Source organism: Onychostruthus taczanowskii, unplaced genomic scaffold (assembly GCF_017590055.1).
Source record: "Onychostruthus taczanowskii isolate IOZ18803 unplaced genomic scaffold, ASM1759005v1 scaffold38, whole genome shotgun sequence".
In the NCBI taxonomy this organism is placed as follows: domain Eukaryota; kingdom Metazoa; phylum Chordata; class Aves; order Passeriformes; family Passeridae; genus Onychostruthus; species Onychostruthus taczanowskii.
The window spans coordinates 14124192-14150955 of record NW_024501237.1 but is presented as its reverse complement, the minus strand read 5'-3'; the positions used below and the strand labels follow the sequence as shown (position 1 = coordinate 14150955).

The 26764-nt window shown below is 38.2% G+C and overlaps 2 protein-coding genes across 3 annotated transcripts in view; both read right to left on the bottom strand.

Moving 5' to 3' along the window:
• Positions 1 to 567: 567 nt before the first annotated feature.
• On the bottom strand, positions 568 to 16774 carry BBS7 (Bardet-Biedl syndrome 7). Of its 2 annotated transcripts, none has more exons than XM_041412105.1 (19): positions 16664 to 16774; positions 16453 to 16518; positions 15189 to 15251; positions 14191 to 14366; positions 13442 to 13628; positions 12676 to 12748; positions 11620 to 11736; positions 10674 to 10804; positions 10019 to 10103; positions 8512 to 8614; positions 7748 to 7940; positions 6674 to 6748; positions 5532 to 5597; positions 4482 to 4621; positions 3337 to 3501; positions 3154 to 3263; positions 2943 to 3046; positions 1367 to 1490; positions 568 to 1054 (listed from the first exon to the last, which is right to left on the bottom strand). In XM_041412105.1, the coding sequence occupies exons 1-19, from the start codon at positions 16697 to 16699 to the stop codon at positions 921 to 923; spliced, it is 2148 nt and encodes a 715-aa protein (XP_041268039.1). In that variant the 5' UTR covers positions 16700 to 16774; the 3' UTR covers positions 568 to 920. The 2 variants fall into 2 exon arrangements, 1 of the variants encoding a protein (XP_041268039.1); XR_005953229.1 differs by having other exon boundaries at positions 1038 to 1054; positions 1367 to 1517.
• A 472-nt stretch (positions 16775 to 17246) lies between these two features.
• TRPC3 (transient receptor potential cation channel subfamily C member 3) overlaps positions 17247 to 26764 on the bottom strand; it is a 33077-nt gene continuing 23559 nt past the window's right edge. Inside the window, exons 5-12 of the mRNA XM_041412091.1 lie at positions 26028 to 26244; positions 24679 to 24912; positions 23277 to 23541; positions 22572 to 22767; positions 21273 to 21482; positions 20642 to 20725; positions 20075 to 20150; positions 17247 to 17811 (exon numbers count right to left, since the gene is read on the bottom strand). Of these exons, the coding sequence (XP_041268025.1) occupies positions 17669 to 17811; positions 20075 to 20150; positions 20642 to 20725; positions 21273 to 21482; positions 22572 to 22767; positions 23277 to 23541; positions 24679 to 24912; positions 26028 to 26244 (1425 nt within the window). The 3' untranslated portion in view covers positions 17247 to 17668. The remainder of the gene's footprint in view (positions 17812 to 20074; positions 20151 to 20641; positions 20726 to 21272; positions 21483 to 22571; positions 22768 to 23276; positions 23542 to 24678; positions 24913 to 26027; positions 26245 to 26764) is intronic.

The window sequence follows — 26764 nt, the reverse complement described above, 5'->3', positions numbered from 1 at the left end:
CCATCCAACTTGGTCTTGAACGCTTCCAGGGCTGGGGTATCCATAGTTTCTCCAGGCAACGTGTGCCAGGCCCCCCCCACCCTCAGATGAGGCAATGAGGAAAAAAATTACCACTGTTAGGGTAAGTCACCATCCCTGGAGGGGTTTAAGAGGTGTCTGGATATGGTGCTGGAGGATGTGGTTTAGGGGTTTCAGTGATAATGACAAGTTGATGGTTGGACTTGATGATCTCAAAGGTCTCTTCCACCCTTGATGATTCTACCTCACTTCAATGGCGTTGATCTTTTTTACTTGCTAACAGATCTCTGTCTCCACTGGCTGCTTATCTCTTTTCATTTTAAATAAGACTAAGTGAGAAAGTAGGTGGAGTTTGGAAATGAAGCACAGGGAGGCTGGAGAAGCACTGAGGAAGTTTAATGCCATCCATTCCTAAACAAATGTGGCTTTAAATGGAGCTGTCATCAGTCTAACATTCAGAGTTCTCCCCCCTCTGCACACACCAGCTACATCAAGTCTGGTGAGATTCTGACACCACATTCTCAACACAACAGGAAAAACTAAGTTAGGTACAGCTTAAACACACAGATTTATTCCAAATCCATCCAAGTTTCTTGAAACCAGTTTCTTCATCCATTCCTGCAGCTGGGAGGACAGGCTTAAACAGTCGTGAAAACATTTTTCCCAAAAGGATCTTTGGTATTTACATCTGATCTTTCTTGACCTATTAGCACTGTACATAAAACCTCTGCACACAGTTAACATACACAACACTTTATATGAAGTTTCCTACTGTATCCAATATGATAATAAATATGAATAAAACCTAAGAGCTGACAAGACAACAAAAGAGTAAAAGTGTTTTTGACTTGATACCAAAATGCCTTGGTTAAAACCAGAAAAATTACTCTGGTTTTTCCTTGTCAGGCAGCATCAAAAAAAGCGATCAATCCATCTTGATCACAGCCATCCAGAATTTCCAGAAGGAGAGGAACTTTGGTTTTCACATTGGTGCCTTTAAATTTAAATTTATCTATGAAGAGATCTGTGATCATACCTGTAAAGATAAAATTCCAGGAATTACTATTTATTTTCAGTAGGAGGTATGCCTACTTTTAATTCATGATTATGTACCAAGTATTCTAGTGATTAGAAGAGTTTTTCAAGTTCATGTTTTAAACAATGGTTTAATTGTAAACAAATCCAAGCCACTTAACTTTAATACATTCTTAAGTGCCATCCTGAATTTGAACACAATCTTTAACCATGTCCACAAAGACAAGAATCGTCTGAATATAAGCAGCTGTCTATTTCAGCCATGTCTCTGGACATTAAGCTCCATTTAAATAAAGCTGAATTGTCAACAAACCATAAAGTCTCTCAAGATGTGCAGGTTGTCTCTTGTATTCCTCCAGCAGCTGATCTGCCTCTTCCAAAATGCTGCGGTATTTTGGGAGCAGGAAGTCCACGTTGCCTTCATGAACTTGTAATTCCTCGAAGACAGTTTAAAATGGTAAGAGCTAACAGCAGGTAAGTATCATAAGAGCAGGTAAGTAAGAAGAAATTAAGCTTAGATATGTCAGAAGGAAGTACTTCAAAGGCAAGACAATCCCCTTCTAAACGAGCAAGTGTTATTTTCACAGTCCCTCATTTTCTAGGCTTCTAATGAAATGCCAGATGTCCCTTCATAGACTGGATTCTCAAAATCCTGCTTATTTCAGCTTCCAGCTCTGAGCAGAACAGGATCACACCATGCAGACTTAAGCCTTGACCATACCTTCATTTTTAGAATAAGTGAATTCCTAAAGAAGTGTAGCACTCAGTGAAGTCTGAAGGTAAAAGTAAACTCTGAAAGTATCGCTAAATTTGTGACAGCAAAAAGTTTTGAATGCCTCTTCTAAAAAACCTCAGTCTATCAGCAGACCAATTTGGGATGGTTGATAGTACAGATCTTTTTATCCTCCAGAGAAATGTATTTCTGTTCTAGACAAGAGGTAATTATGTTGTGCACTGAGTCTGCTGGGATACCACCTTTTATCAATCTTTAGATTATTTTACTACCTGTCAATAAGTTACCATCCAAAAAATGAGTGACCAAAAAATTTGTCAAAGATTTGCTGTCTAAAACTAGCAACGTGTACAACACCATTATTATTGCACAAAGGCAATGTGCATTAAGAATTCATTCTCTATTATTGTTTAAATCCCTGGTTTGCCCAAAAAATATTGTTTAAATCCCAAAACTAGCCCAAGTAAAATCTTTTTAGTGATTGACACTGTTCTCACTTTAGCCAGCTTTTCTACTATCTGAAAAGCTCTGACAAACATTTGATTCCCCCAAAAGGATGACAGAACTGGTTGAACATTTTCACCTCCATTCCCATTAAATTAAAAAAAAAAAACCCAAAACAGCTCATGATGGTGAGCTTTTGACAGGAAAATCCTGGTTGTTGGAAAAAAATTCTAAGAACTGAGATGAGCTGCCTAACTGGAACCTCCCAAAGGCTACTGAGGAAGGTATTAAGGAAAAGATTCAAAAGCAGTTGATTTAGAAATTATGAGACACTGGGATGAAGTTCCAAAGCAAAGAAGTTGCATCTGGCCTGGATGACCTAAAAAACTATAAATGTTAGTGGGAAGAGGGACAGAAGCAGCTGGACAATAACAGCAGGCTAGGAGAGAATATTAGATGATAAATCTGGCTGCCCTTCTACCATCCAATTTAGGCATGTTCAGTAACCCTACATGTTATTCACTAGTTATACAGCAAAAAAGAGAATTTTCCTTGAAGAAATTTGCCTCTTAGACACTTAAAATACATGCTTTAATTGAATTTAATTTAAGGGAACAGACCCCACATGACACACACCTGACTTGAGCCATGGTTTAGTATCTGACAGCATAAGCCCCCATAAAAACCAAACCCCAAGAGTTCAGATACTTACTCTCAAAGCATCTATTAAGTGCACCTTCTTGGCCAGCAGCTGCTGGTACTCTAATTTAGGGTGGATAAGCTTTAATGTGTGCCTCACAGATTCTTCATTTACATCTAGCAGGGAGTAAAAAAGAACCCAAACAAGCAAATGAATACTGCATATTCCATTTATGGGAATAACAAATGAACTGAAGGATAACAAAACAGAGAAGAATTTTTACCATATGATATGTTGAGATTAATCTTCCTTTTAGTAGCCTCTTTGGAAAGCACATCTTTGAGGATGGATATTGTAGAGATGTTGTCAGATTTAAAATATGCCTCACCTTTTCTATAAAAGAAGAACAATTTTAAATAAACTTGAATACACATGGCATGCATTAGGTTTAGTAATTGTATTTTACCTGTAGGTACTTTCAAGCTGTGTTCCCAGGAAAGTGTTCTGAAAATAAAAGGTGATGCACTCTCCAGCAGGAGTCTTTTCAGGCACCTCAGGCAAGCAAAACACAACCCAGGAGTGAATTTCAGCAAAACTGAACTGGCCTTTGAGCATCAGTGTATTCATGGGCCTGCGGCATTGTGAAATTAAAAGAGAAAAAGGACAGTCAGTAGTTAAGAAGGAGGAGTTAAGAGGTTTTTACACTGTCCATGTAAAAAAAAATTTAGTTCCACATGGTGGTTTCCTTTTAATCAGCACCCTGTAAAAAAATCAGGTCTCTCCCTAAGTACAGATACATATTGTAGATTACAGCTATTTTTCTGTACTTCAAAATGCAGAGCTACATGCATATTCAAGTTTTACCTCCCACTAGGCATGTCAGATCTAGGGAAAAAAAACAAGCTGGAAGTTTTTGATGTCCCATTGCAAGTTGTTAAACCTGAAATTTAGGACAAAGGTAAATAACTGACAAGAGCAAATATGACTAAGACAGAGCCTCAAGAACCTCCCATGCTGTAAACCCTCGATGCAGCATTTTTATCAAGCACAAGGCATAGTGGAGCTCATTTGCACACTGAAGGCTTTGGTAGCCTCCCTTCCATCTTTCAGTTTTGATCTGAACAGGCAGATCCTTGGAGGCAATACGAGATGTTAGTGAGGTGGGCAAAAATCCATCAGAAATTGTGTAAAATACAAAACTCCTGTAACAGAGAGATAACGGTAAAATGTCTTGGCTCAGTTTTGGGGCCAAGTTACCTGTGAGAAAAAAAAATAGAGGAAAAGGGTGGAGCAGAGAATGAGGCTGAAACTGAAAAGACACAGTTACTTAGAGAAGAAAGTTTCCTTTCTACCACACCCTCAGCTCTACTAACACATAGGGCTGAACTATAACCTAGGGCAGTAAAATGAAAAATAGCCCCAAAACAAGAGCAGCAAGGAAAACATTTAATCCATATTTTCTACTAGGAAATCCATAAAATGGAGCTACAGGCTCAAAAGTGTAGGTTAGGGGTTAGAAATTCCATACGTAAGTGTACCGAGCAAATGTTTCAGCTGCCTTGTGTCACTTTTTCCAAGTGAAAAAAGGCATTGATTTTTCTTTGCACATACCTGTCCTGGTCAATAGAATGAGTTCTCTGGTGAAGTGAAAGTGGCTTAATTTGATATTGAAGAACTTGACAGGTTTTTGGTTGGATTCTGGGAGTTATGTACGCTTGAAGTGTCCCATACTGTCCTTCAATCGAGCGAACCTGCAGAGAGGAAAGAAGAACCCACAGAGAAGAAGAAAAGGAAAAAGATTATTTTACCACTGTTTGGAAATTTAGTGAATATTCAAAGTATGTTAAAGAAAACCTCTAGTATTTCAAGAATATTTATAGTACTACATTTACTTGATAGTGCCACTATAAATAAAGCAGATGAGTTTTTGAACTAAATGGAGCATAGTCCAGTGAAGTGCTGCTGTACTAGCTGAATTAAATATTAATAAAATAACACCCTCTAACTCATCTTCTGATCAGTTAAAATAAAAAGCCTCAAAAATTGACAGTTTTATGTAAACACATATCAGATAAGGAGGCTGCAGTAAAAAGAGAAAACCTCATGCCTGTGGGCATGGTGAGGATTTTCCTAATCAGGATTTCCTTCATTATTTCCTGTGCTGGTTGCCATAAAATGTGTGAATTTGGTTGATCCTTAAAAATAAATTCCAAAACACCCACATGCCTTTAAGTATAATAAGCATGGAATTACAGGATTTGCTTCCTCTCCAAAATACAAATTGAGCCTATATTCCCTTGTTAGTTCCCAATGTAACTTCCTTCAAACACTTCAGAGAACAAAAAGTGCCAGAGCTTTCTTTCCCACACCTCCCTCAACTTGAAGTTCCACAACTGCCTTCAGAATCCTGTATTTTCCCAATCTGTGGTGTCCCCACTGCTTTCATCCTAGGGACACAAAGAGATCCCAGGCTCTCCTCTGACATATATTTAGAAGCCCTTAGAAATCCTAAAGACAAATAAAAACGAACACACAAGCCCCAGGTTAGAAGGTCTCAGAAAATAAACAGCAGTAGAAATTGGACTGATCCGCGTAGAGAATTCTTCATTCCAAAGCAGGACTAACCATTAATTTTATGGAACACATTTTTGAGCATTTTACCTTAAGTTCAAGTCTTGTAGTATTTGCTTGGCATCTGTAAGTTGCAAGAAGAAAGTTGCTATTTGGCTGAAAAAAGGAAAAAAAAAAAACTAAATAGGAAAATAATGCAAAATAGGTCTGTGGATTCACAAAATTTCTACTGGTCTAACTGTAGCTATGTTACAGTGAAGTTTTTGCAATGCATGTACAGATATTTATAAGAGTTAAACACAAAAAGGCAATCCTTGGGTCCCCTGAATGTTTTATATTTATGATAGAGTTAGTTTTAATTATGATAGAATTAAAAAAAACTAAAAATCTTTCTATAAGGAAAATACAACCAAAGCCGCTTACACTCTTTATTATCTCTACAAAGATTACATAGATACCTACTTTTCATCTGAAAAATGCATGTCAGCCTGCCCCACTCATCTGCAAAATTAGTTCAACATTCAAAAACTAAAGCAGGATCAGTAAGAAAATACACCCCAACAAGCAGTAAGTTAATCATCACAAATCATACAAAACCTAAAATAAAAAGCTGATTTCTGGGAGCTCCAGGGCAGAACAATGATGTGCAAATTCAGTTCTTAAAACTAAAATAAAGAACTGTTAGAAGGGAGAAGATTGTACGGAAGATTTTCATAAATCCTAAGGTCGTTTCAGGATTTTCTCCCTGACCCTCAGTGTCAATAGTAATTCTGTAACTATTTAAGTCTGTACTAATTACATATAAAAAAAGTCATGCAAACATTTGACTCCCCACAGAGCAGAATTGTCACATTCTAAACATATTTTTTAGAAATTAACTAAGTAAGAAACATAACACTCTTCAACTAAATTACTTGGAGCTAAAGGTGTATCAATCTGTGGAATCCAGAGAAGAGAGCAATACTGAATGTGTCTCTAGGAATCCTCCTCAGGAACAAAAAAAACAAAAAAAAAAAGAAGAGAGCAGGTTTGCCTTAAGTCAGGACCTGCCTTTAACTCCTAATTCTGCAGTATCTCTAAAGAAGCTGTGCCCTCCACAATTACAACATGAGTAGTTAACTGAATGTATTTTAAATCAGAGATATATAAGTCCAAGTTCTATTTTTACTGCACAATATTAAGAGTTTCCATCACGCCACCTCTCCAGACATCACCTCCTCGGTTTCACTCACCTCAGAATCACAGCTGCTAAAACTAACAACGGCAGAATTTTTATCCACATCCAGCAAGTCCAGTGGGACATCACTCTGCAGAACACAGGAGGAAGGAAAAAGAAAGAGCTTACATTCCTGAGCAGCTTCAAGTGCATTTATCCTCTAACTGTCATCAAGCTTTGAAAGGAGAGAGAAGCAAGGAGACTGCTTCATCTCAGAGGCAAAAGCCTAACAGACATGCAGCTTACTACTTAATCCTGGAGTAACATGATGATCTTTCTGTTATTCCCTTCAGAGTCCTGAACTCCTGGGGGGCTGGTTTACCACAACCTCAGTGTAAAATCTGTAACTGTCTTTCAGTCATGAAAGGCAGATGAAACAATTTCATTATTTCTCATTTAGCTGTGGAAACATCTAATATTATACAGTGGCAAATTAGCTGTAGCTTAGCATTGCTCTGTAACATCCTTAATAAAAACAGGATTTTTATTAAGAAGTGAAAAATAAAATCCTACAATACTTCTTTCCCATTTGTTATAGAAAAACCACATCCTCTTTGTCACATTTTTCCTCCTTGTCACATTTTTCTCCTCATGCATTTCCCAAAATAAGGTAATTCAGTACTGCTACTCTTTCTGACTACCAAAGATGGCATTAATTTCAGCTGATACAGTAGGAGGAATAATTAATTAAGGTTGCTGTAATGGGCAGGACTATTTCTCCCCAAGTGCACACAAATCAGACGCTGTTCCACACTGGAAGTGAACAGGTGGCCCATAACATTCTGAAATTAATTTTCCACTACAGAGGGCACTTAACTGGCAAGTGAGGATGTGCACCTCATTTAATTGGTGTTTAAATAAGGATAAATACCATGCAAAAGCAAGCACAAAGCTACAAAGAAATCTTCTGTTACAGCAGCCACTTTGGTCTGTTCTGGTAATGTAAAGTTGCTCTGCTCAACACGAATTTTGTATTTGCTCCCTAACAAGCATGTCCTTAAGATGCTGTAACTTGGCTCTTTGAACTAGAAAGTCTCTGAGTGTTTTATTTATGCATCAAAAAACCCAACAAGAATCAAGCCCCACTGACCTGCACCAGGACATTATCTATGGCTGTCTGCACCTCCAAGACGAGGCTGTAGCTGGCATCATCCTTGTTCAGTGTGAACTTGTCATTGACACTGAAGGCAGGCACTGAGGAGACTGCAGTGCTGGAGTGAGAGGACTGCTGGTATTTCTCCCGTTCCTGAAGTACTTTTATCTGCAATTGTTCCAACTCATTCCTACAAAAGGGAAACCACTCATAAAGTCTTCAAAAAAGGCAACTATAGAGCTACCCTAGAAATTAAATAGTTTAAAGTTGCAAGGCAATCATGTTTATCTCCTGTCCTCAATTTTCCAGCCAGAAGTGACTGATGGTTCCTCTTTGATGTACTTAGCAAAGATAAAACATAAACTCTACCACGTGGACATGTGAATGTGACATGTTCCTTGCCAAGAGAGTTTTTGAGAAACAGGAAAGGAGAAACTCTTTCCTTCAAGAGTACAATGCATTTTGAATAATATGGTAGTGACTTCTTTCCTGCCATCATTTAGAAGCTATAGAGCAGCAAGGAAGAAAAGAGTCTTATCTTGCTGATACTGAGGCAGAAAGCATTCAGACATCATCATGTGAAGGCAAGATAGGAAAAGGCTGTGAAATGAGGCTGCTATTCATTTCTACTTTGAAAAGATTTGATTCTACTTCTAGATATATTAGTGATAAAGAAAATCCAGTGAGATAGGAAGGAGAGATGACATTTCAGCTTTTAACATTTCCATTCTTCCATTTAAATTTCTTTCTAGCACAATTACCTTAAGGATGAAATCTTGTTCTGCATTTCTTGACTTAATTTAAGTTCTTCACCTGATCCACCTTCTCTATGGACAGGTTCTGTAGTCAGTCCTGTCAGCCAGCCTAAACCAATATATGAAGTTTATATTCCTTATAAACTAAAAAGAAAATTCTACACTCTGCTATTTTATGTGTGGAGTGATGTTTGTTCCACACACTGGGTAGAGAGAATTGAGCCAAATTTAATCCTTTTTTGTAGGATTAATCCTAGACACTGAGCACCATTTCTTATGGGTTTCATGCCTAAATTAGAAAACATTACTTTTTTTTCGTTAAGTACTTTGAGCAATGAATTCCTTTAACAGTTTTTAACTGTTGGATTAATTTGTTGGAGCAGTTGGATTTTTTTCTGACAAAACCTTGAATTACTGAAAACAAAAGCTGTGCAATGTGTTTATAGCAAACTGAATGCTGCTCAGTGGGCTTAGAGGATGGATGCTGCTGCTTGAAAAAAGTTATACTTTTGCTTACTAAATTGCATTTATTTCTAAAAGCAAATAGTGATTGATTATCTTCTGATACCTCAAGCATGACATGCAGACATGAATAGGTGTTTATAGCTCTGGTTCCCTGCCAACACCAGTCTAGAGCACATCCTACCAGAATCCACCTTTGAAAGCCCACAGGGGAACATGGGCTTTCAATTTTTCCCTTCCTTCTATGATCCATGGATCTTTACAACATTCCCACTAAAAGAAGCCTCAAAGGGCTTAGGCTGCAACAGTACCAAGTACTGCCAATCACACCAAACCCCTTCATATGAGGTCAGGTGCAAGGGTCTTTTGACCACTCAAAAAACGTTTAGAAGAGGTACTTGGAACACCATTATTTCTCAGTAACTGACTGAGGATTGTATCTTGCCAAGTGACATGATTTTCGTTACAAGAAGTTTTAATAGGTTAACTTTTAGCACTTAAGGTAACTAAAGGGAGATAATTACCAATGTTTTAGCTCCCTGCAGCTGACATACACAGCATGTTTATCATGGCCTGTGTCACAGACAGGCCAATAGCTCAAGACTTGCAGAGGAGCTGCTGAGATGCCTCACATGGGATATATCTTTATTTCCTACTAAAATCAAAACCATTTAAAGCACTGTGAAGCTGAAAAGGAGAAATTACATAAAAGCAGAAAAATAAAATAAAACCATGCTTGTATATCAACATTTTTCATACATATTAAAAAGTCATAAATAATTCTTTCAGACATACTCATTAATTCATCATATTAAGGCAGCAGTTTACACCAAAATATAGTCAACCACTGTGTTAAACATGATGAATATCTTAAGATATAAAATCCCCACAGTTTAAGTATAGGCAACGTTTTTAAGTGTAAATATTAAATCAGAGGAGATCTTTTCAACACAAAATTTTAAGAGACGTGAGTTGCACTGAAAACATAACCTGCTTCATTTTATCACCTCGCCACACATGGCATTTACTGTGTCAATGATATGAAGCTTACCTGAGTATGTTGCTGCTAGAATTTCATCATAGCCATCTTTTCCCACACAGCCTCCCTGGATTGATGCAATGCTCTCTGATAAAGCCTTCAAATAAACACATTCAAGCAGAGGGAAATATCACTGCACTCATTTTAAAAGTTTTCACAAGATTCTACTCTATATAGCAAACACATTGAAAAGCTGAAAGCAAAACACTATTAATGTTTTTCCAGCAGAAATCAGCAATCTGACTGAAGTGGAATGGTCTCTCTGGATCCAATTACTAGTTCAAACAATTGATAACCAAAGTAATTATGGTCAGTGAAGCCCTGGCAGCTTCCATTTATTAACCTGTAAATCACAGACTATGCACAACACTCTCAGGTTTTTCACTCAGAGAGCAACTCTCTATTAGGTTTCACTCAGCAGTCAACTGAGCCAAAACTTGAACACACACTCTCTACATTATTTTGATTTTTGCTCAAATCAAAACTACTTCACTTTCTGGTTCTTACATGTTACCATACTGATTTGAAGTTCATATTGTCAACGTTACAAACCTCTTAAATTAAAACCAAACTACATATTTTAGCAGTAACAATCATCTATGTTTTGAAACACAGATTTTTAATTAAGGGTTTTTTTCCCAGCAGAGTATGAAGAATGAGGACTTACATAATCATATCGAAGGACAGGATCATCAGCACTCTCAAAGTTATAAATCTCTATCATTCCATCATCTCGTCCAACAAGTAATTCCTTAACTCCATCTCCCAGAATGTCAAAACTATCAATGCACAGAATACCTAATGAAGAAGAAAACAAAGCCATCTGCTTCATCTTTATTAGTTTATGATACAATAATACACAGGCCACACTCAGTAACAGAAAGAGAGTCCTAGCCAGCTTTTAAGGTGTTGATAATGAGATTTCTGGATCAGTCCTCAAGGCTGAAGTCCCTCTCCTGTACTTCAGGTTCAAGGTTCACTTTTTTGGCTCCATACTTTACAGAAAGACTAAGGACATTTTAAGAAAATAATGTGGTGATAACTATTATAATTAAATAAAAATGTATTTATACATTCCATTCCTGATCTTGTCCTTTACAAAGCAGTAGAGGCTAATAGATGTTCCAGAAGCAGCACACCAAGGCTAAAACTGGGAAAGTTTTGATCAGTTGTTGTGGAGACACATTCCACCTTCAGACAAAACCCTTTATTATGACTTTTTAGAGACCTTAAAACCACTGAACATATGACAGATGTATTTGCCAAATATACACACACTTAGAAATATAAAAATGAAAGACATCTCAATCAATTGTATTGGAATCAACACTGTTTTACAAATACCACTTTAAAAATAGTGTAAAAACAAAAGTTTGCTAGAATACTGGAAACGATATGAACCCAAAATCCAAAGCAAGAAAAACTGATCCAAATTATTTGCCAGAAAATCAGAAGAATTAAAGAGACCTTATCATAATAGTACCACATACTGACATAATCACAACATGCCTCCAAAATTATCTATGAAAAAGATCTCCTGATTACCCCACACTCAACAAAGCCTTAGGTATGCTGGAAAGCTAAAGAGTGAGAAATTGAGACACATCACATACCTCCTCTCTTCTTTTCATTTCCAATTTCCCACCTTGGTATTGCCTTGGTACCAGTAATCTGGGTGAGACCCAATTTCCCATCAGAAGTCCCATACACAATTTCCTCCCCAGAATCACCTGAACACAGAAACTGAATTTAGAATTGATAAAATCAAGCACACCAACTTCAAAATGTTGTGTAGTTACACGCTCCAGCCCATGGGAAAAGAAAACACTGAATTAGTGACGTGCAATGGAACTGTCAGGCTTCAAACCTGAAAACAAATCCATGAAAACTGCACCCATCCTGATAATTTCCTTGTGGTTATCACTATTCTGTGTTTGGCTGCACCCCTGCACTTGAGTTCTGCCTAAAAATCAGTCAAAATCTATATATTTCAGCAAGGTTAGGCTTTAGTATAAAGGCTATTCAATGGACTTTTACAGAAGAAAAACAGAGAAATTTTTTAACAACACACCCATCAGTGAATGTTGTGCCAAAATTTCAGCAATTAAAACTACTTTTCCAAACAAGCTCTGGATGTCTGACACACAATCTAACTGAAACTAAATTAAGCACCAGATTAACACCCTAAAGCGATTTCTACGAGGTTAGAGCAGATTAGCAAGAAGGAGGATCAAAACTATTTTAAGTTTGAACCTTCCAGTCTCAGTATATGTTAGCTCTACCAATATTCTCATCCATCCACGTATTCCAGTTATGGAAATCCAAGTGTAAGGGAAACACAAACCCAAAATCTGGACATGACCCCAAAACTCCAATTTGTTTTTACACAATGAGACCCCTCAGACCTCACTAGTGTTGTAAGAGGCCTTCAATTAAACATGAATATAATTTAGTACTGTCTAATTATGTCTATGTCTCTATGTCGATACATCTCTATCTAAAAGATATATCTATATCTAAAAAAATTACCTTGCATAGTCACTTTTCTGCTGCATTTTTAACATCAGCTTAAAAATCAAGAGAAAATAACTAACAAAGACAAGCTACAAAATCTTAAAAATGTAGTAAAATAGTATTATTAATTATGTGTATATTCAAAGTCTTGTTACCCCCATTTCCATTGCTCAGAGCAAGAACAGTAGGTGGTCCAGGAAGTTCTACTTCATACAGCAAATCAGATCCCTGAAGACAAAGAAAACAATCTTCAATTAATTTGTTAAAAAACCCCAAAAAGCCACAACCAAGACAACAACAAAAAAACCAACAAAAAAACCAACAATCCCAAAACACCAGCCACATATTGAAGCAAAGCCTCACAATGACAAAATTATTATGGATCGTACTAAAAGGCAAGATTTACTTATTCAAACTCCTACGGGAAAACCATTTCTAAGCCAAAAACAGGGTGAAGTCTGTAGAAATAAAACACAGTACTCTTGAAATGTTATTATCATTAAAAATGATCCAGGAACTCATCTGATAATTTAATTTGTTAAACCACTTAGTATCACTCAAGACTTGTTGCAACAGTAATTGATCAGAGCAAGAATTCCCAAAGTGATAAAGACTTTAGGAAATTAAATGTGTAGGTGAGCACTTTTAGTTAGAAGGGACCAATTTGTCATCAATTTCCACCTAGGAATTCCAAAGCCTGTTTATAGTGGTTTCGTTAATCCTCATTTTTTACAAATTTATGGTAATGATTTTCCTTTACAAAAACCAGCAGAAAGGGAATGCACCAGCAGCAGCACTGCTAAGTAAGGCACAACACACTGACCCTTATGATGTTTAAGCCATGCTGATATGTATTCCCTTAATAATTAGTCCAATTCCATAGCATCCATATATAAAACAAAAAGAAGGAGGCATTTTAACCTGTAACACCCTGAGCACTCTGTCCTGACACGCAAGCACCGGTGTGATGCAGTTAACTTTGTCTACAGGAAGGCAGAGGACATCGTTGATTTTATCTCCTGATAGGAAGTAGTGCTGGTCCTTGCAGTCACAGTAATGGTTATAGATGTAGCTGGCACAGAGAAAGAGATCTGCTCCTGAGATGTACCTGAGGAGAAGAAAACACTTCCTGTAGCATCTTGCCACAAGAGTCCTTTTTACTTTTATGCTTTACAATGCTCACAGTGCCAAGGTATTATGGGCCCTGCAAGCTGTTCCACCTTTTAGAGTTCCTTATAAATACTAAAACCACGTGGTTTCTACAGCTCTCACATTTCCACTCTGTCTTCAGGTAAATCCCTAAGAATATCTTAATAGAAATTTCATTATTATTATATTTTTTATGCTGATTTGTCTATGGCAACATCTTACAATACAATGCAAAAAACATTTTGCTCCAGGAGCTGTGTGGACAGGACACACTGTGGCAATAACCCCAGCTCTGCACACACAGATTTTGCACGGCTGTGAGTATCTCCAGACCACTCCAAATTCCTCCCACACTTCCAAGACTTCTCCATGATATTCCAAATTCCTCCTACAGGTTGCAGCACAAGCTGAAGCTGGACTGGCACTTAGTGCCACCTACACAATATGCTTAAAATTATTGCATAAAATCATAAAGTAACAATCTGCTACAGCTCTCAAAAAATGCAAAGTATCATACATACATAGCTTTGATGCTTTCAGTAAGGTTAGTTTCAAAGGAAAGAAACTGCTTCCCTCTTTTTGTGAAACCTCTGACTTCAGATCCTACAGCCACAAAAATTTTCTCTTGTGGTGTATTAAGAGCTCCTCCCAGCTCCAGTCTGGAGATCCTTTGTCCTGGTAGTGTCTTGAACACTGGCTGTCAACAGAAAAGCAATTTTCATCATCACAATATCATATTTATCACAATCTTTTAACATAAACAGTAAGAAATTTACTTTACAATTTACTGGCAAAACTAAGATGCAATGGGTTGTACACAGATAAAAATAATCTGTATATTTATCTTCAGAATCACAGAGCAACCAAGCATTTTATCAGGAAATAAACACAATAAGCTTTAAAACATAATAAATTAAAACTTTGTTACTTCATTGTTATTAATTCATCCATAGGAAGAATTCAGCACTGGTGTCAGCTAGTTTGTGGTCTGTGTTTTATTTTAAAGAACAACACACACGCACTCCCTCCCTCTCACATGCTACATTCTTATTCCAGAAGTCTACTTTGATTTATTTGTACTGTTATAGAATACTTATGAGCTAACCATGAACTTCCTGGAGAAGAAAACGGTGAAAGAAAATAATTTTTTACTGAGCTGGGCATAAAAAGCAATCAATTTGGCCAAATCCCTAAGGTGATTTAATGAATCCCTGCAGGTTTTTGTCCCATTACAATAACTGTATATGTGCCCAGGCTTAAGCCCAACTTACCTGAAGTGCAAAATGTGTGGAAGTTACTTTTTTTCTTCACATTAATTTTTGACTACAGCTATGGAGAATTCTGTGCTTGACCAGGCATGAGATCAGCATGACCTCACCACAGTTAGGCATCAGTCCACAGCTCTACCTAGACACCTTCCACTGGCATCTTATTGCCACATCAATAAAAAATGGACTTTCAAAGTTCACTGGGAAAAATATTCCAAAAATAAAATTTTAAATGGAACATTTCCACTTACCACAGCTTCACCCTTTTTTATGCCAAAACATGTAACGACCCCATCCTGATCTCCAACAACCACCTTCAAAAGTATAACACATGGTTATTTTTTATTACACACAAAACTGTGGTTTTACATAATGCTCTTCCTGTATTCATAGAATCACAGAATGGTTTGGGTTGGAAGGGACCTTAAAGATCCCTTGCTATGGACAGGGACACCTTCCACTACCCCAGGTTGCTCAAGCTCCATCCAACCTGACCTTGAACTCTTCCAGGGATGGGGCAGTCACAGCTTCTCTGGGTAACCAGTGCCAGTACTTCACCACTCTCACAGGGAAAAATTTTCCCTAATATTTAATCTAAACCTCCTCTCTTGTCAGTTTTTGCCACTGCCCCTTGTCTGGTGACTACATGCTATTGGGAATAGTTTCTCTATTACAAAATTAATGATATTTTCATATATTTAAGGACTCAAAATTCTAGAGACCAAAATTACATATGGGAGTACACTTTAAAGATCCATATAAAATGCTATAGATAGGATGTTGAACAGCAGTTCAAGTACAGGACTTAGAATCCTTTTCCTGCTTCTACTTGCAAATGTCAGCAACCATGAGGCAAAGACATATTTGGGAAAAGTTGTGTTTTCACACTAAGACTTCATAACTGAAGGAAAAAAAATGCAGCTATTTTTATTGAGCTTCCCTAACAAGGTATCCTTAATTAAATTAAGAAATACTTAATTATTCTATAGAATTATTAAGGTTGGAAAAAACTTTTAAGATCATCAAGTTCAAGCATCAAGTTGTCATTATTACTGTAACCCCTAAACCATGGCACTCAGTGCCAGCCAGATCCTCTTCAACACCTCCAGGGATGGTGACTCCACCAGCTCCCCGAGCAGCCTATTCCAATGCCTGACCATTCTAACAGTAAAATATTTTTTAATATCTAATCTAAATCTCCCTTGTCTCAGCTTCAGGCCATTTCCTCTCATCTTAAGTGTCAGTAAAACCAAAATAGAGAAATATGGAAGAACTCCCTTGTGGTTTCAGCAATGCCGTAAACTAGAAAAATTCCTTCCCCGTTCTGAAGTTTTCCAATTACAAATTCAGATATTTTTTCTATTTTTTTTTCCAAGAAAAGGTTTTCCAAACCCCCAAAATGGGGTTGCACAGGCTTTCTGTGTGACGTCCTACATCTAAGGAAACTCTGGAGATGATTAACGCTAGGATGAGGCATAGGACAGGAGAGGCAGCGAAGCACCAGCCGCTCGGTACCTTCTGCGTGGCCTTCTTCCCGGAGGCGGGCAGCAGCCTCATCGTCTTCTGCGCAGTGACTCCCACCTGTGGATGCAAGAGACGCTCCAGAGCGGGGCCCGGAGCGCCGGGACGCGCCTCGGGCCTCTCGCAGGCCCCGCCGCCCGGCCTCCCCTCGGCCTCGGGCGGGCCGTGCCGCCTCGTCGCGCTGCCGGGGCGCTGCCGTGCCCACCTGCAGGTAATCCACGCGTGCCAGGCTCGGCTCCATCGCTGCCGCGGGACGCGCGTCCCTCCCGCGGGCACTGCGCGCCCGCCGCCCGTCACCGCGGCAACCTCCGCGCGGGGCGCGCCTCCCATTGGCTGGGCAACAGGGCGGGGGGCGGGGCCTCTGCCAGACGGGCGCTGCGATTGGCTGGAAGGCGCCGGGGCGGGGCGAGGGGCGGGCAGAGCCGGGAGCGCCCCGGGGCGGCTCCCGCGGGAACGACCCCCAGGGGCATCCCGGGCACGGTGCCGAACCGTACGAGAGGAATGGTTTGTTTAATAACGAAACCAAAAATACCTGCCCTGCACGGAGTCTGAGTTTAAAAAAAAAAGAAAAAAAATCCTTACTCCCCGCAGTGTAAATACACTGAATTAAGAAAGGGTCGGTGCGGGTACGTGTATACACAGACATGTTAAATAGCGCTGCTGCCATTACATTCCCACTTACCTGGTTCTCAGCAATTCCTTGTGGTCATAACCATGAGTTCTGGGCTTACACGCGTTACTAGCACCACTAATAAAGAACAACGATTTCAAGTAATCCTCCACTCATCTCTAGTTGGTTTATTGTAGTATGAAAAATCCTATTTTGTACCTGGACACTGCAAGGAACAGAGTGTAACACTGTATCTGTTAATTTTTTGTCTTGCAAATTCAGTGCAAAGAATTCTCCATATGTACTCATAAACCTGTTAAAATATCAGCAACTGATACCATTATACCTTTTTAATGCATAAATGCAAAAAAAAAAAAAAAGTTAGTATAGTTCTTGCTTTTAGACAATTAAAATGAAGAGAGCAATCTTTTTTGTGGTGAGTTAATAAAAGTTCCTAAGACTAAATTCCAGAGAAGCTGTACATAAAGTTATTTAATGCTAAAAATCTACAATACATTTTTTTTTTCAAGTATAAGATACTGAAATATTATTGCCAATAAATAGTTGTGCTGTAGTCGAAGCCACGGTTCCTTTGTTGAGTCATTCACATCTCAGCATATTAGGATTTAGTTTCTCACTGAGTTTATGTATTAAAATTGCCAACTCTTCTGTTGCTTGGGACTTATCCTCCAACAGTTCATAGCGAAGACTGGAGATGTCCTGTTTGATTTCCTTTAATTCACCTGCATTAATAATGAAAATAAACACTTTTTAGCAAAGCTTAACATTCAGCTAAAGCACATCAGTGCCTATTTCAGATTATCATCCCAAAATGTTCATGAGAGCAGGTACAGGATGGGTCAGGAGGATTTACCTCGTCTACATTCTCAGTGAGATGTGTCTCCAGCCCTAAATAGCACCAAAGGAATTTTAACAGTCCACTGGGGTCTTGCATTGTGCTCCACGTATATACACAACACCAAAGATTCCCAAAGGGCTGTACAAAGGTTAATGAATTAATCACACCAACACTGCTGAACAGCTGGTAAATATTAGTATCCCCTTTTTAGAGAGAAAAGGAAAAGAGATTTTTTTTCTGAAGGGGTGTGCCAAAATCACAAGGAAAAAGTGTGGCAGAGCTGGTAGTAAAACTCACAGCTTTTGAGTCTCTCCTCTTCCTTACCAACATCCTTGGAATTAGAAAAAGTCAACCAATTTAACATGATGTTATAATTTGACACAAATACAAAAAACACATTTAAACAAAGACATCTGTCAAGGCCAGGCTCATAATAAGCAGCAGCATGTGTTCCCTTGTAGGGATATTCAGTTCGAGAGCAAAAGCTTTTAAAAATGTTCTTCCAGCAAGTATGAGGGATGTGAATTCTTACACAGTATCTGCCTAGGGAAATGATTTGTCATGTACGAAAGAAAAGAGTATGATGAGACACCTGCATTCTCTAGTGATGCAGAACAGGGAAAATATCTAGACTTTTTGTTAAAGTAGTTGTAGTACATAGAAATGCCAGTGTTTTCTGTTTAGCGTATAGCAGACTTCAAGAATTGCATCTTCAGAGGCTGGGTCTGTGCTTTGGGTACCAATGAGGTGCTCACAACACAGAACACTTGGCTGTGCAGATGAAGAGTGAAACTCAAGAATTCAAGGGTTACTTGCCCTGCTCAAAGTGGACTTTCCTCTACAACACCTGATGCCAAAGCCATAACCATGATGTCAGTAAACTCTGATTCTTCTGCACTGTCTTTCTAATTTTAACACATCTCTGCCAACACCAAAGTGGCATCACGGATCTGGAAAGGGCTGGCGCTGCTGGTGATAGAATAGTCTTTTCATCAGTCACTAGGCAAATGATTTCCTACATCACAGAGCAGGAACAGGAGGAAAGCAGTGGGAATTCAGGAGAGCTGCACACTGAGAGGATTAACTTTCAGGAGCCTTTCTGCTTTTGTCTGACAATCACAGCTCTGTACAGCCACAGAGGATGGGGAAGTGTCAGGATAACAGTCAGTGCACAATGCTGCCTTTTGAAGGCACTGAGGGGGATTTAATTTAACTCTTTTTGCTCCCTGCTTCTTGCTGAAGAGAGTTATAGGTAAGCAGGGAACAACTAAGGAGCAAAACAGAAGCTTTGCTGCCTTAGCTGAGAGCTGAGCAGCACTTTCAGGCCCCTTACATCACACATGCACGCGGCTGCCTGACGCTGCCATGCCAGTAAAACATCTTCAGTCCATCCTTGCATCATTCTATTGCTTGATAACATTCTAGCTAGAGTTTTTGTTTGGGGATCTGCCGGAGCACAGGAGTTTGCTTGTTGGACTGCAGGCCTGTGTTTCATTCCTGGAAGGTTGAAGGGAGGAGGACAACCTTTGCCATAATCTCATCCCAGTGGTGAGTTAGGATGTGCAACTGGAGCAAGCACCTCTCACATCTGCCAGGGAGCCCAGATCCACTCTTTCTCAAAAGATCTCCCACTAAAATAGAGGTTACATTTGTCATTTTTTATCACCATACAGCTGACTGTGGAGCTTTGTTTAATGATGGGCAGCTTCACAGGTAATTATTCCTCACAGCTTTATGAAGGAAAGGAGGACAAATAGTTCACAGTGTAAAGTGCTAAATTGTGTATAATTGTGTGCTCAGTTGAATGAAATAGAGAGGAAGATCCTGCAGCTTTGATTAGGACTCTGGAAGTGTGAATACAGTTAATGGCTCCTTCACAGATTTCCTCTGTGCATTATGTCTGTGCCCTCATTTTCTGTCTGTAAAATGGGGCCCATTTTACAGACAATATTTCTCAGTTCTTCTTTAGTCCTACTTTTCCATTTCTTTGATGACATGGGCATACTTTCCATTACTATCTGAGCCTCAGTGCATGTGAAATAGAAACAATCCCTCTTTTCACTCAAAACCCCCGTGCATCACTGTAATACTGGTTCTTAATACAACATGAATAAAATTACTTCTGAATATTGCAGTCTCTTTCTTACCTTCATTGACTTCATCATTTTCTTTGTCCACTTGTGCTTTCAGAACGTAACGTTTTATCAGTCTCTTCATTATTTGCTGCCGGATTAAAACAGTTATATAATCAAGTGAGATTATATAATTAAACATTGTTCATTTTTCTTTCTTAGCTCTCTCTGTCACATCTGCCTAAGAATGAACAGTCCCAGATGAAGTACTTGCCTGAAATGGGCTTTTCTGGGGGCATGCTGAGAAAGGAAGGGAAGAGCCAACCTAGTCAGCTTTCACATCCCTTACCCAGAAACCCATTTCAGATATTCCTTCACCAGTTTCAGATGTCTGCTCCTCACATTTTCCCAAGGGGGACATCAAGGACCAATTTTAAGTACTGCATGAGCTAGTTTTGAAATGCTTCAGATTATGAGCTTGGACAAAAACTGGGGTTTATTTTTCAAGGAGCATCCTAGAGTTTGATTTCTACAGGAGGTTTTCTTTCTCTGGTGAAGGCAAAATGCACTTGAAACACAAAATTCTGCTAGAACCTTCTCACTGTTCTATTGCTCAGGACAGTGATCACTGTATGTACTTACCTGATAGCGTGTTGGCTGATTGAGAATGCTGTTAAAACTGTGGGATTCAAAAACTCTGGAGTTCGACTGAGTGAAAAGGTTTAACTAGGAAGAAATGAGACAAAATTAAAATAAATTATGGAATTCACAGTTAGGATTCAGCTCCATTATTATTTATCTTTAGACATGTTGGGGATCTTTCCATCTTTTACTATATCAGAGTATTATTTTTTTAAAAAATGAGATTGCCTTGAATTCTATGTTGGCTTTATTTTGTTTGTTTTTTTTTAATGCTGATAATTTTAGCCATCCTGTTCTGTGGAAATAGGCTTACAGCATCTTTTATCAATATTCAAGGGAATATCAATATTTCAATATCAATTATTTGCATCTTTGAACACTCATCAATTTTTGTTTTAATTGTGTTTCCCCAGATTTGGTTGTTCTAACAAAATTTAAATTTTTAAATAATTTATTGTTTTATGCACTATGTTTAGGCAGTCTGAAATAGAGACTTATTGCTATAAATGATTAATTACTCTATTATCATTAGAATAATGGATTATAGGCTAAAACTAAAAAGAAAAGAAGACCTCTGGAATAGACACAAATTATCACACAATCCCTGCAATGAAAGGATTTCAGAACCTACCCTTGATTTGGAGTTGCCCATTCCCATTTCAATGTCCTTCTGTAGCCGTCTCCTCCTGCACTTAGAAAAGTTAATGATCCTCATGATGAAATAGAAGAAAGATTTGGGGCTTGGTACAAGACTGAAGGGTGGAGGTAATGTTTTTCCATCATCAAAATATGACAGCCAAAGTTTAGAACGAGCAAACTTCCACTCTACATCACTGTCATCCTGTGTTAGAAAATAAAAGAGATGATACTCTTGGTTTTTATGAAATGCAAAGCTTCTTTCAAATGAAACTGCTTTGAAATATCTTTATGGTTTTAGATAAAACATTATATTCTTGCTAGTAAGACTTCCAGCAGTTCTGCAGAAATGCAACCACTTTACTTAGTAAAGTAGTAGTACTTATTCTAACCAAATTTCAGTTGTCTCTTTATGGCAACATTTCATTGAGAATACTTAGTTCAGGCACATGAAGCATTTAAGCAAGCATAATTTTTGCATCAAGTGAAAGCCAACATATAAACTCCCTGCTATTTAAAGTGGAGCTTTCAGGGGTTTTTCAAGTCTTGTTTTTCTTATTAAAGTGGTCACATGGGCTTGGTACTTGCACAAGTGTTGAAGTATTAGACTCAAGGCAAAAAATGGCTTAAAATGGTAGTGCTCACAACTTTTTACATAACCGTGATGAGCAACTCTGATTTATAATAGAGTTTAGAAAATGCAAACTTTGTGGTTCTGAAGAAATTGTGTTAAATACTGACAAACCTATTTTGTCCTAATACATTCTTACTGAAGTATTCCAAGGCTTATAACTAGTTTTTTTCTGTTGAATTCCCTAACATTTCCCAGAACTCATTGAAAAGACTGGGAATGGCATATCCATTCGTACACTCTGTCTTAGATAATCGTTCTTCCTGTTTGTGTGGGTGTGTGCCTGCATCTGTGCAAATGTAGTACTCTTTGAACTCATGGTCTGGAAAGCTGGCACTATAAATATACTTCTACTTCCATTCAGCCATCTGAGATTTTCCAAACCCAAGTATCTTCAATGCTATACATCTTCTGATTTGTTTTTTAACTGGAGTTGGATGCCAAATATAATGTGTACACGATATGATATAAACTTGTTTAGATGCTGTGAGGTTCTGCAGCTTGGTTGAGTTGTTAGATAAAGTCAGCCTTCTTTTATACATTTTGTGATATCCTTTCCTGTGGTAATCTTTTTGTACTTTTTACGTACCACTGAAATTATTCCAATTAACTCTGACATTTTTACAGCGTCACAGAAGAGAACAACTTGAGAACAGAGCCCACCTCAATTTCCTGATATGAACTGTTGATCATAGCAATCAGCATGTTGAGCAGAACCACCACCATTGTGACATTGTATATGCCATAAAGAACATAACCAATGTTCTCAATGAACTTGTGATCGTATTTGAGGACAACAGAGGTTACTTCAGACAAGCCAAATATCGACCAAAATAAGGTCTTGAAACTTTCTTCCACTCTGTAGGGGAAAAAGGAGGAAGGCATTATTAGTAACTACACAAAGAAATAAATAAGTTGTATTTACAGTGACAGATAAACAACCTCAATTAATTTGTCTGTGAATCAGAGCACTGATCAAAACAACAAACATGCAGGAAGCATTTTTCACAGCACTTTCCATTTGTCCTCTGTTCTCCACCTATCCATCACAGCTAATAGAGCTGTAACAATACATGCAGAACAACAGGAACTAGAAAGGTATTTTATATCAAGTAATATTTTCTTCCAATTGGTTGCCCACAAGTCTGTGTGATTGAAATATATACAGGTGAAATTATTTCAGGCTGAAATGAAAGCTTCCATTATACAAACAGGGAACAATGGGTCTTTTGTGTTCTGCTTTCTGAGGTCTTCAGTTTTATTTTCATGCTAAGAGAGAGCACACAATGTCTCACAGACTTTGTTATCTTAATGAAAAACCTGAAAGTTTTGATTGGCTTTTTACTTACAATGAAACCTCACACTTACGTTGTAAAGGCTGGGTTTAGTTTAGCTCCAAGGTAGTAGGAGTACAGTATGAACATTCCAATCATAAATGCAAGAAATACCATAATAAAAAGGACCATAAACTTGAAGATGTCCTTAACAGTCCTTCCAAGGGAGATCTGCAAGGGCCCAAAACTCTCATTTGCAGGCAGGATATAGGCGATCCGAGAAAAGCTGAGAACAACAGCAATTGCATAAAGGCCTTCAGATATTATCTGAGGATCAGATGGGAGCCATTTATCTCTAGCTGGAAGATATGAAATACAGGGGTTACTCATTTATCACAATATTGAATAATAAACCTTGATAGGATTTTTCTATTAACATGTCTGAATATAGTTGAGACAAATATTTGAAGAGTCTAATAGTTGCTGCTCTACTCCTTTTTCATTTAAGTCATAAATTAAGAGTATGAGTTACATTGCCTTCTGTTAGAAGAAAAGTGACTTGAAGAAACATAACATTTTTCTTCTGCAGTTTGGATTTTAACCTGAACTAGATAATACCTAATTCCTTATTAGGAATTTTTTAACTTGTCTGTATTAGCTATCTTAACAAACACTACACTAAAGCTGGGAAATTTATTCCTATTTGGTGTTTTATTGATGGGCAGTTAAGTGCTGCCTGATGAACAATTTCATTAGTCACACCAAGCTTTTGCTTTTTGCAGGATATAACCTAGTTCCCCATAGTGACCATAAAGACTCTTGCCAATTACCTCAAAAGAAATAGGATTGTGGGTTTTACACACAATGTGCACAGAAACAATTGAGTTATACAGAAATTCATAAATTACAATGTGAATTCATGCACCATTTTAGCAGAGCAACACTGAATTAAAATGTTTCATATCAAAATACCCTGTGTTTCTAAATGTGTATTTACATATGCACAATGGTTGTATTCAGGTATTACATTCAGTAGACAATATTCAGATTAGTTATACTGCAATAAAGGTAAGTAACACAACCAAGTCTGCTGTTACAATATATTGAAGCCCATCCTAAAATACATGGTCAGCAGCATTTTCTGGTGTTGTAAATACAGATTAATCACATCTTTATTGACAATTTCTGCATTGCAATAAGTATTTTGTAGTTTTATTCTATTTAAACAGAACTTCACAGGGCCATCATCCTTCCTTCAGGAGGAAATGCTGATAGATGTTTATGAACATGAATAAATCTCAAACAACTGAACCAAAAAATAGAGAAAGGAATCGCATCAACATTTCATCTGTTGTGCAATTAGCCAAGAATAACACAACTTGCAAATGTTTAAAATCAAGGGGGTCAAATTTAGGTACAGGGTAAAGACAGTCTTCTAAATGCATCCTTCAAGCTTTCCTACATTCAGATCTGTTTGGCAGAAAAACTAAGCTCACCATAAGTAAAATATTCAATTTCTGGAGGAAGTGTGACCTCGGAGAGGTCGTTCTCCTCAATGTAGTTGTCCACATACTGTTGTGCTTTTGTGGCCTGAAGGAATGCCAGGAGCCTGGCTGTGAAAGCAGCAATAAAAATGGACAGCATCCCGAAATCCAGAACATTCCATAACTGCAAGATGTATTCCCTGGGTCCTTCCAGCCACAGCTCTTTGCATTCTGACCACATCATACCTGCAAGAAGAAATGAAAAAGCACAGCAATGTTTGCCCAACCGTTCTAATTTAAATTCCCTGCATTCTCCAATTTCATGGAAGTGGATAATACCAGTGGAGCAGAGATTCACTTATTTGCAGTATCACAGCATCATCACTAAGGTTATTCTCTCTTGGTTTCAACAGGGTTGATCAAACAGCGAGGTATTAATTGAGATTAATTAATGGCAATATAGTTCAGACATCACCCCACAGAAGGTAGAGTAGAGCCTTGACTTTTCAGTGAAAGTATTGTGGCGAAACAACCAAACCTTTGTAATTCCAAAGGAGAAAAAATAAAGTGCAGGGAACAAATGTCCTCTTACTTTCTTGCCATTTATATTTCTGAGCCACTTCTGAATCAGAGGGTTTAATTTTTCCACAAGAACACAGCTACCCAACAACACAGATTATATATATATATATATATATATATATATAAAATAAATATAAATATAAAGGGCACAATTATACTACTGTTTTTCCACTTTACAGAGTAAGATACTTTTCATCATAGACACTGGAATTTGGCTATGTGTAATTCTGTTTTCTCACTTAAACTTCTTGTCAGAAATTAATTTATGTGGATTGAATCCAGATCACAGCCTCACCACAACCATAAGATGCAGTTGTTGTGAATCAAGACTTCTTGCTTGATTCAAAGAGGCTTCTTAGGGAAAATAAAAACCCAACAAAAAGCAAAATCACAATCCCACTAACTTTTTATTGTTTCCCTGGCTGTAATTCAAGGGGGCTGCTGCTGCTATCCCAACCACACTCAGAGCAGCCACGCATTGGATTGGAAAATCCCAGTCCTTGCCTTCTGTCAAATAAACAGAATAAGCTGGAACTCCCAAAAGGCAGCATGCAAGTGATACTCACTCCCTACCCTGACACAATTTAGGATGAAGCAGTGTTTAAACCAGGAGATACAAATGATTCAAAACCTGTTCTAATGCCCTCTTACCTGCCCTAAGGGTTTACTAGTTGCTGCACACAGCAGCAGGATCAAAGCTTTGGGACCTGGGTTTCTCTCCTCCCTTTCACGATTTCTATTTGCAGGAAAACAGGAAGAAGAAGGGGCAATATACCTACCAAGGACCCACACCATGATCAGCATTTCTGTCCAGGTGAACTGGGTGGTCTTCACCCTAAAGATCTGCTTGGGGTAATCAGTAACAGTGACATTCGGCAGCGTCGTTATGCCCTCAAATCTGTCTGAAGCATTGAACACCAGCAGGCCTAGGAAAATAATGAAGGATGCTGCATGTGCCACAAATTTCATAAATGGGCTTCGAAGAATTCTTCCAAGCTGCAAAGGCAGAATGAAAGCAGTCACTCAGTTTCCTCAAAGAAACACCAGGCATTCCAGAAGCACAAATGGGCACTCAGAGCTCAGGACAGCCAGAAACCTCATTCTTAAAGGATACTCTTCCAAGAGCACTCAGCTGTGGTGCTTTGCCATTTCAGACAAAAGGCTCCCACAGGGAGCCTCACAGAGCATGTCGTTCTGTTAGTGAGTGCTCATGTTATTCCACAAACTCTAGATGGCAATGTTTGAGGGGAAACACTCCAAAAAATTGCAAACGTACAATGGCTGTGACCAAGAAGAGTTTGTAAAGCAAGTTCAGGGAAAGATAATTATTCAAATCTCCAACTCCACCAAAAATTTTCCCTAACAACAAGAGTGTACTATTAACTTTTCTATAACTATAGCTATAAGAAGAATTAGTTGTTTTCTCATCTCTGGTTACTATATTTCATTCACAGAACACATGTTCAGAGCTCCAAGTGCCAAAATAAGTACCTGTTTCTATCAAAAATAACGACTG

Coding starts and splice junctions, on each gene's coding strand:
- BBS7 (XM_041412105.1), bottom strand. CDS start 16,699: ATGGAGCCGAGCCTGGCACGCGTGGATTACCTGCAG. Junction 12,749..13,441: donor GAGTGCTCAGGGTGTTACAG/GTTAAAATGCCT, acceptor CTTTGTCTTCAG/GGATCTGATTTGCTGTATGA. Junction 5,598..6,673: donor TTAGCAGCTGTGATTCTGAG/GTGAGTGAAACC, acceptor TCCTTTTTTCAG/CCAAATAGCAACTTTCTTCT.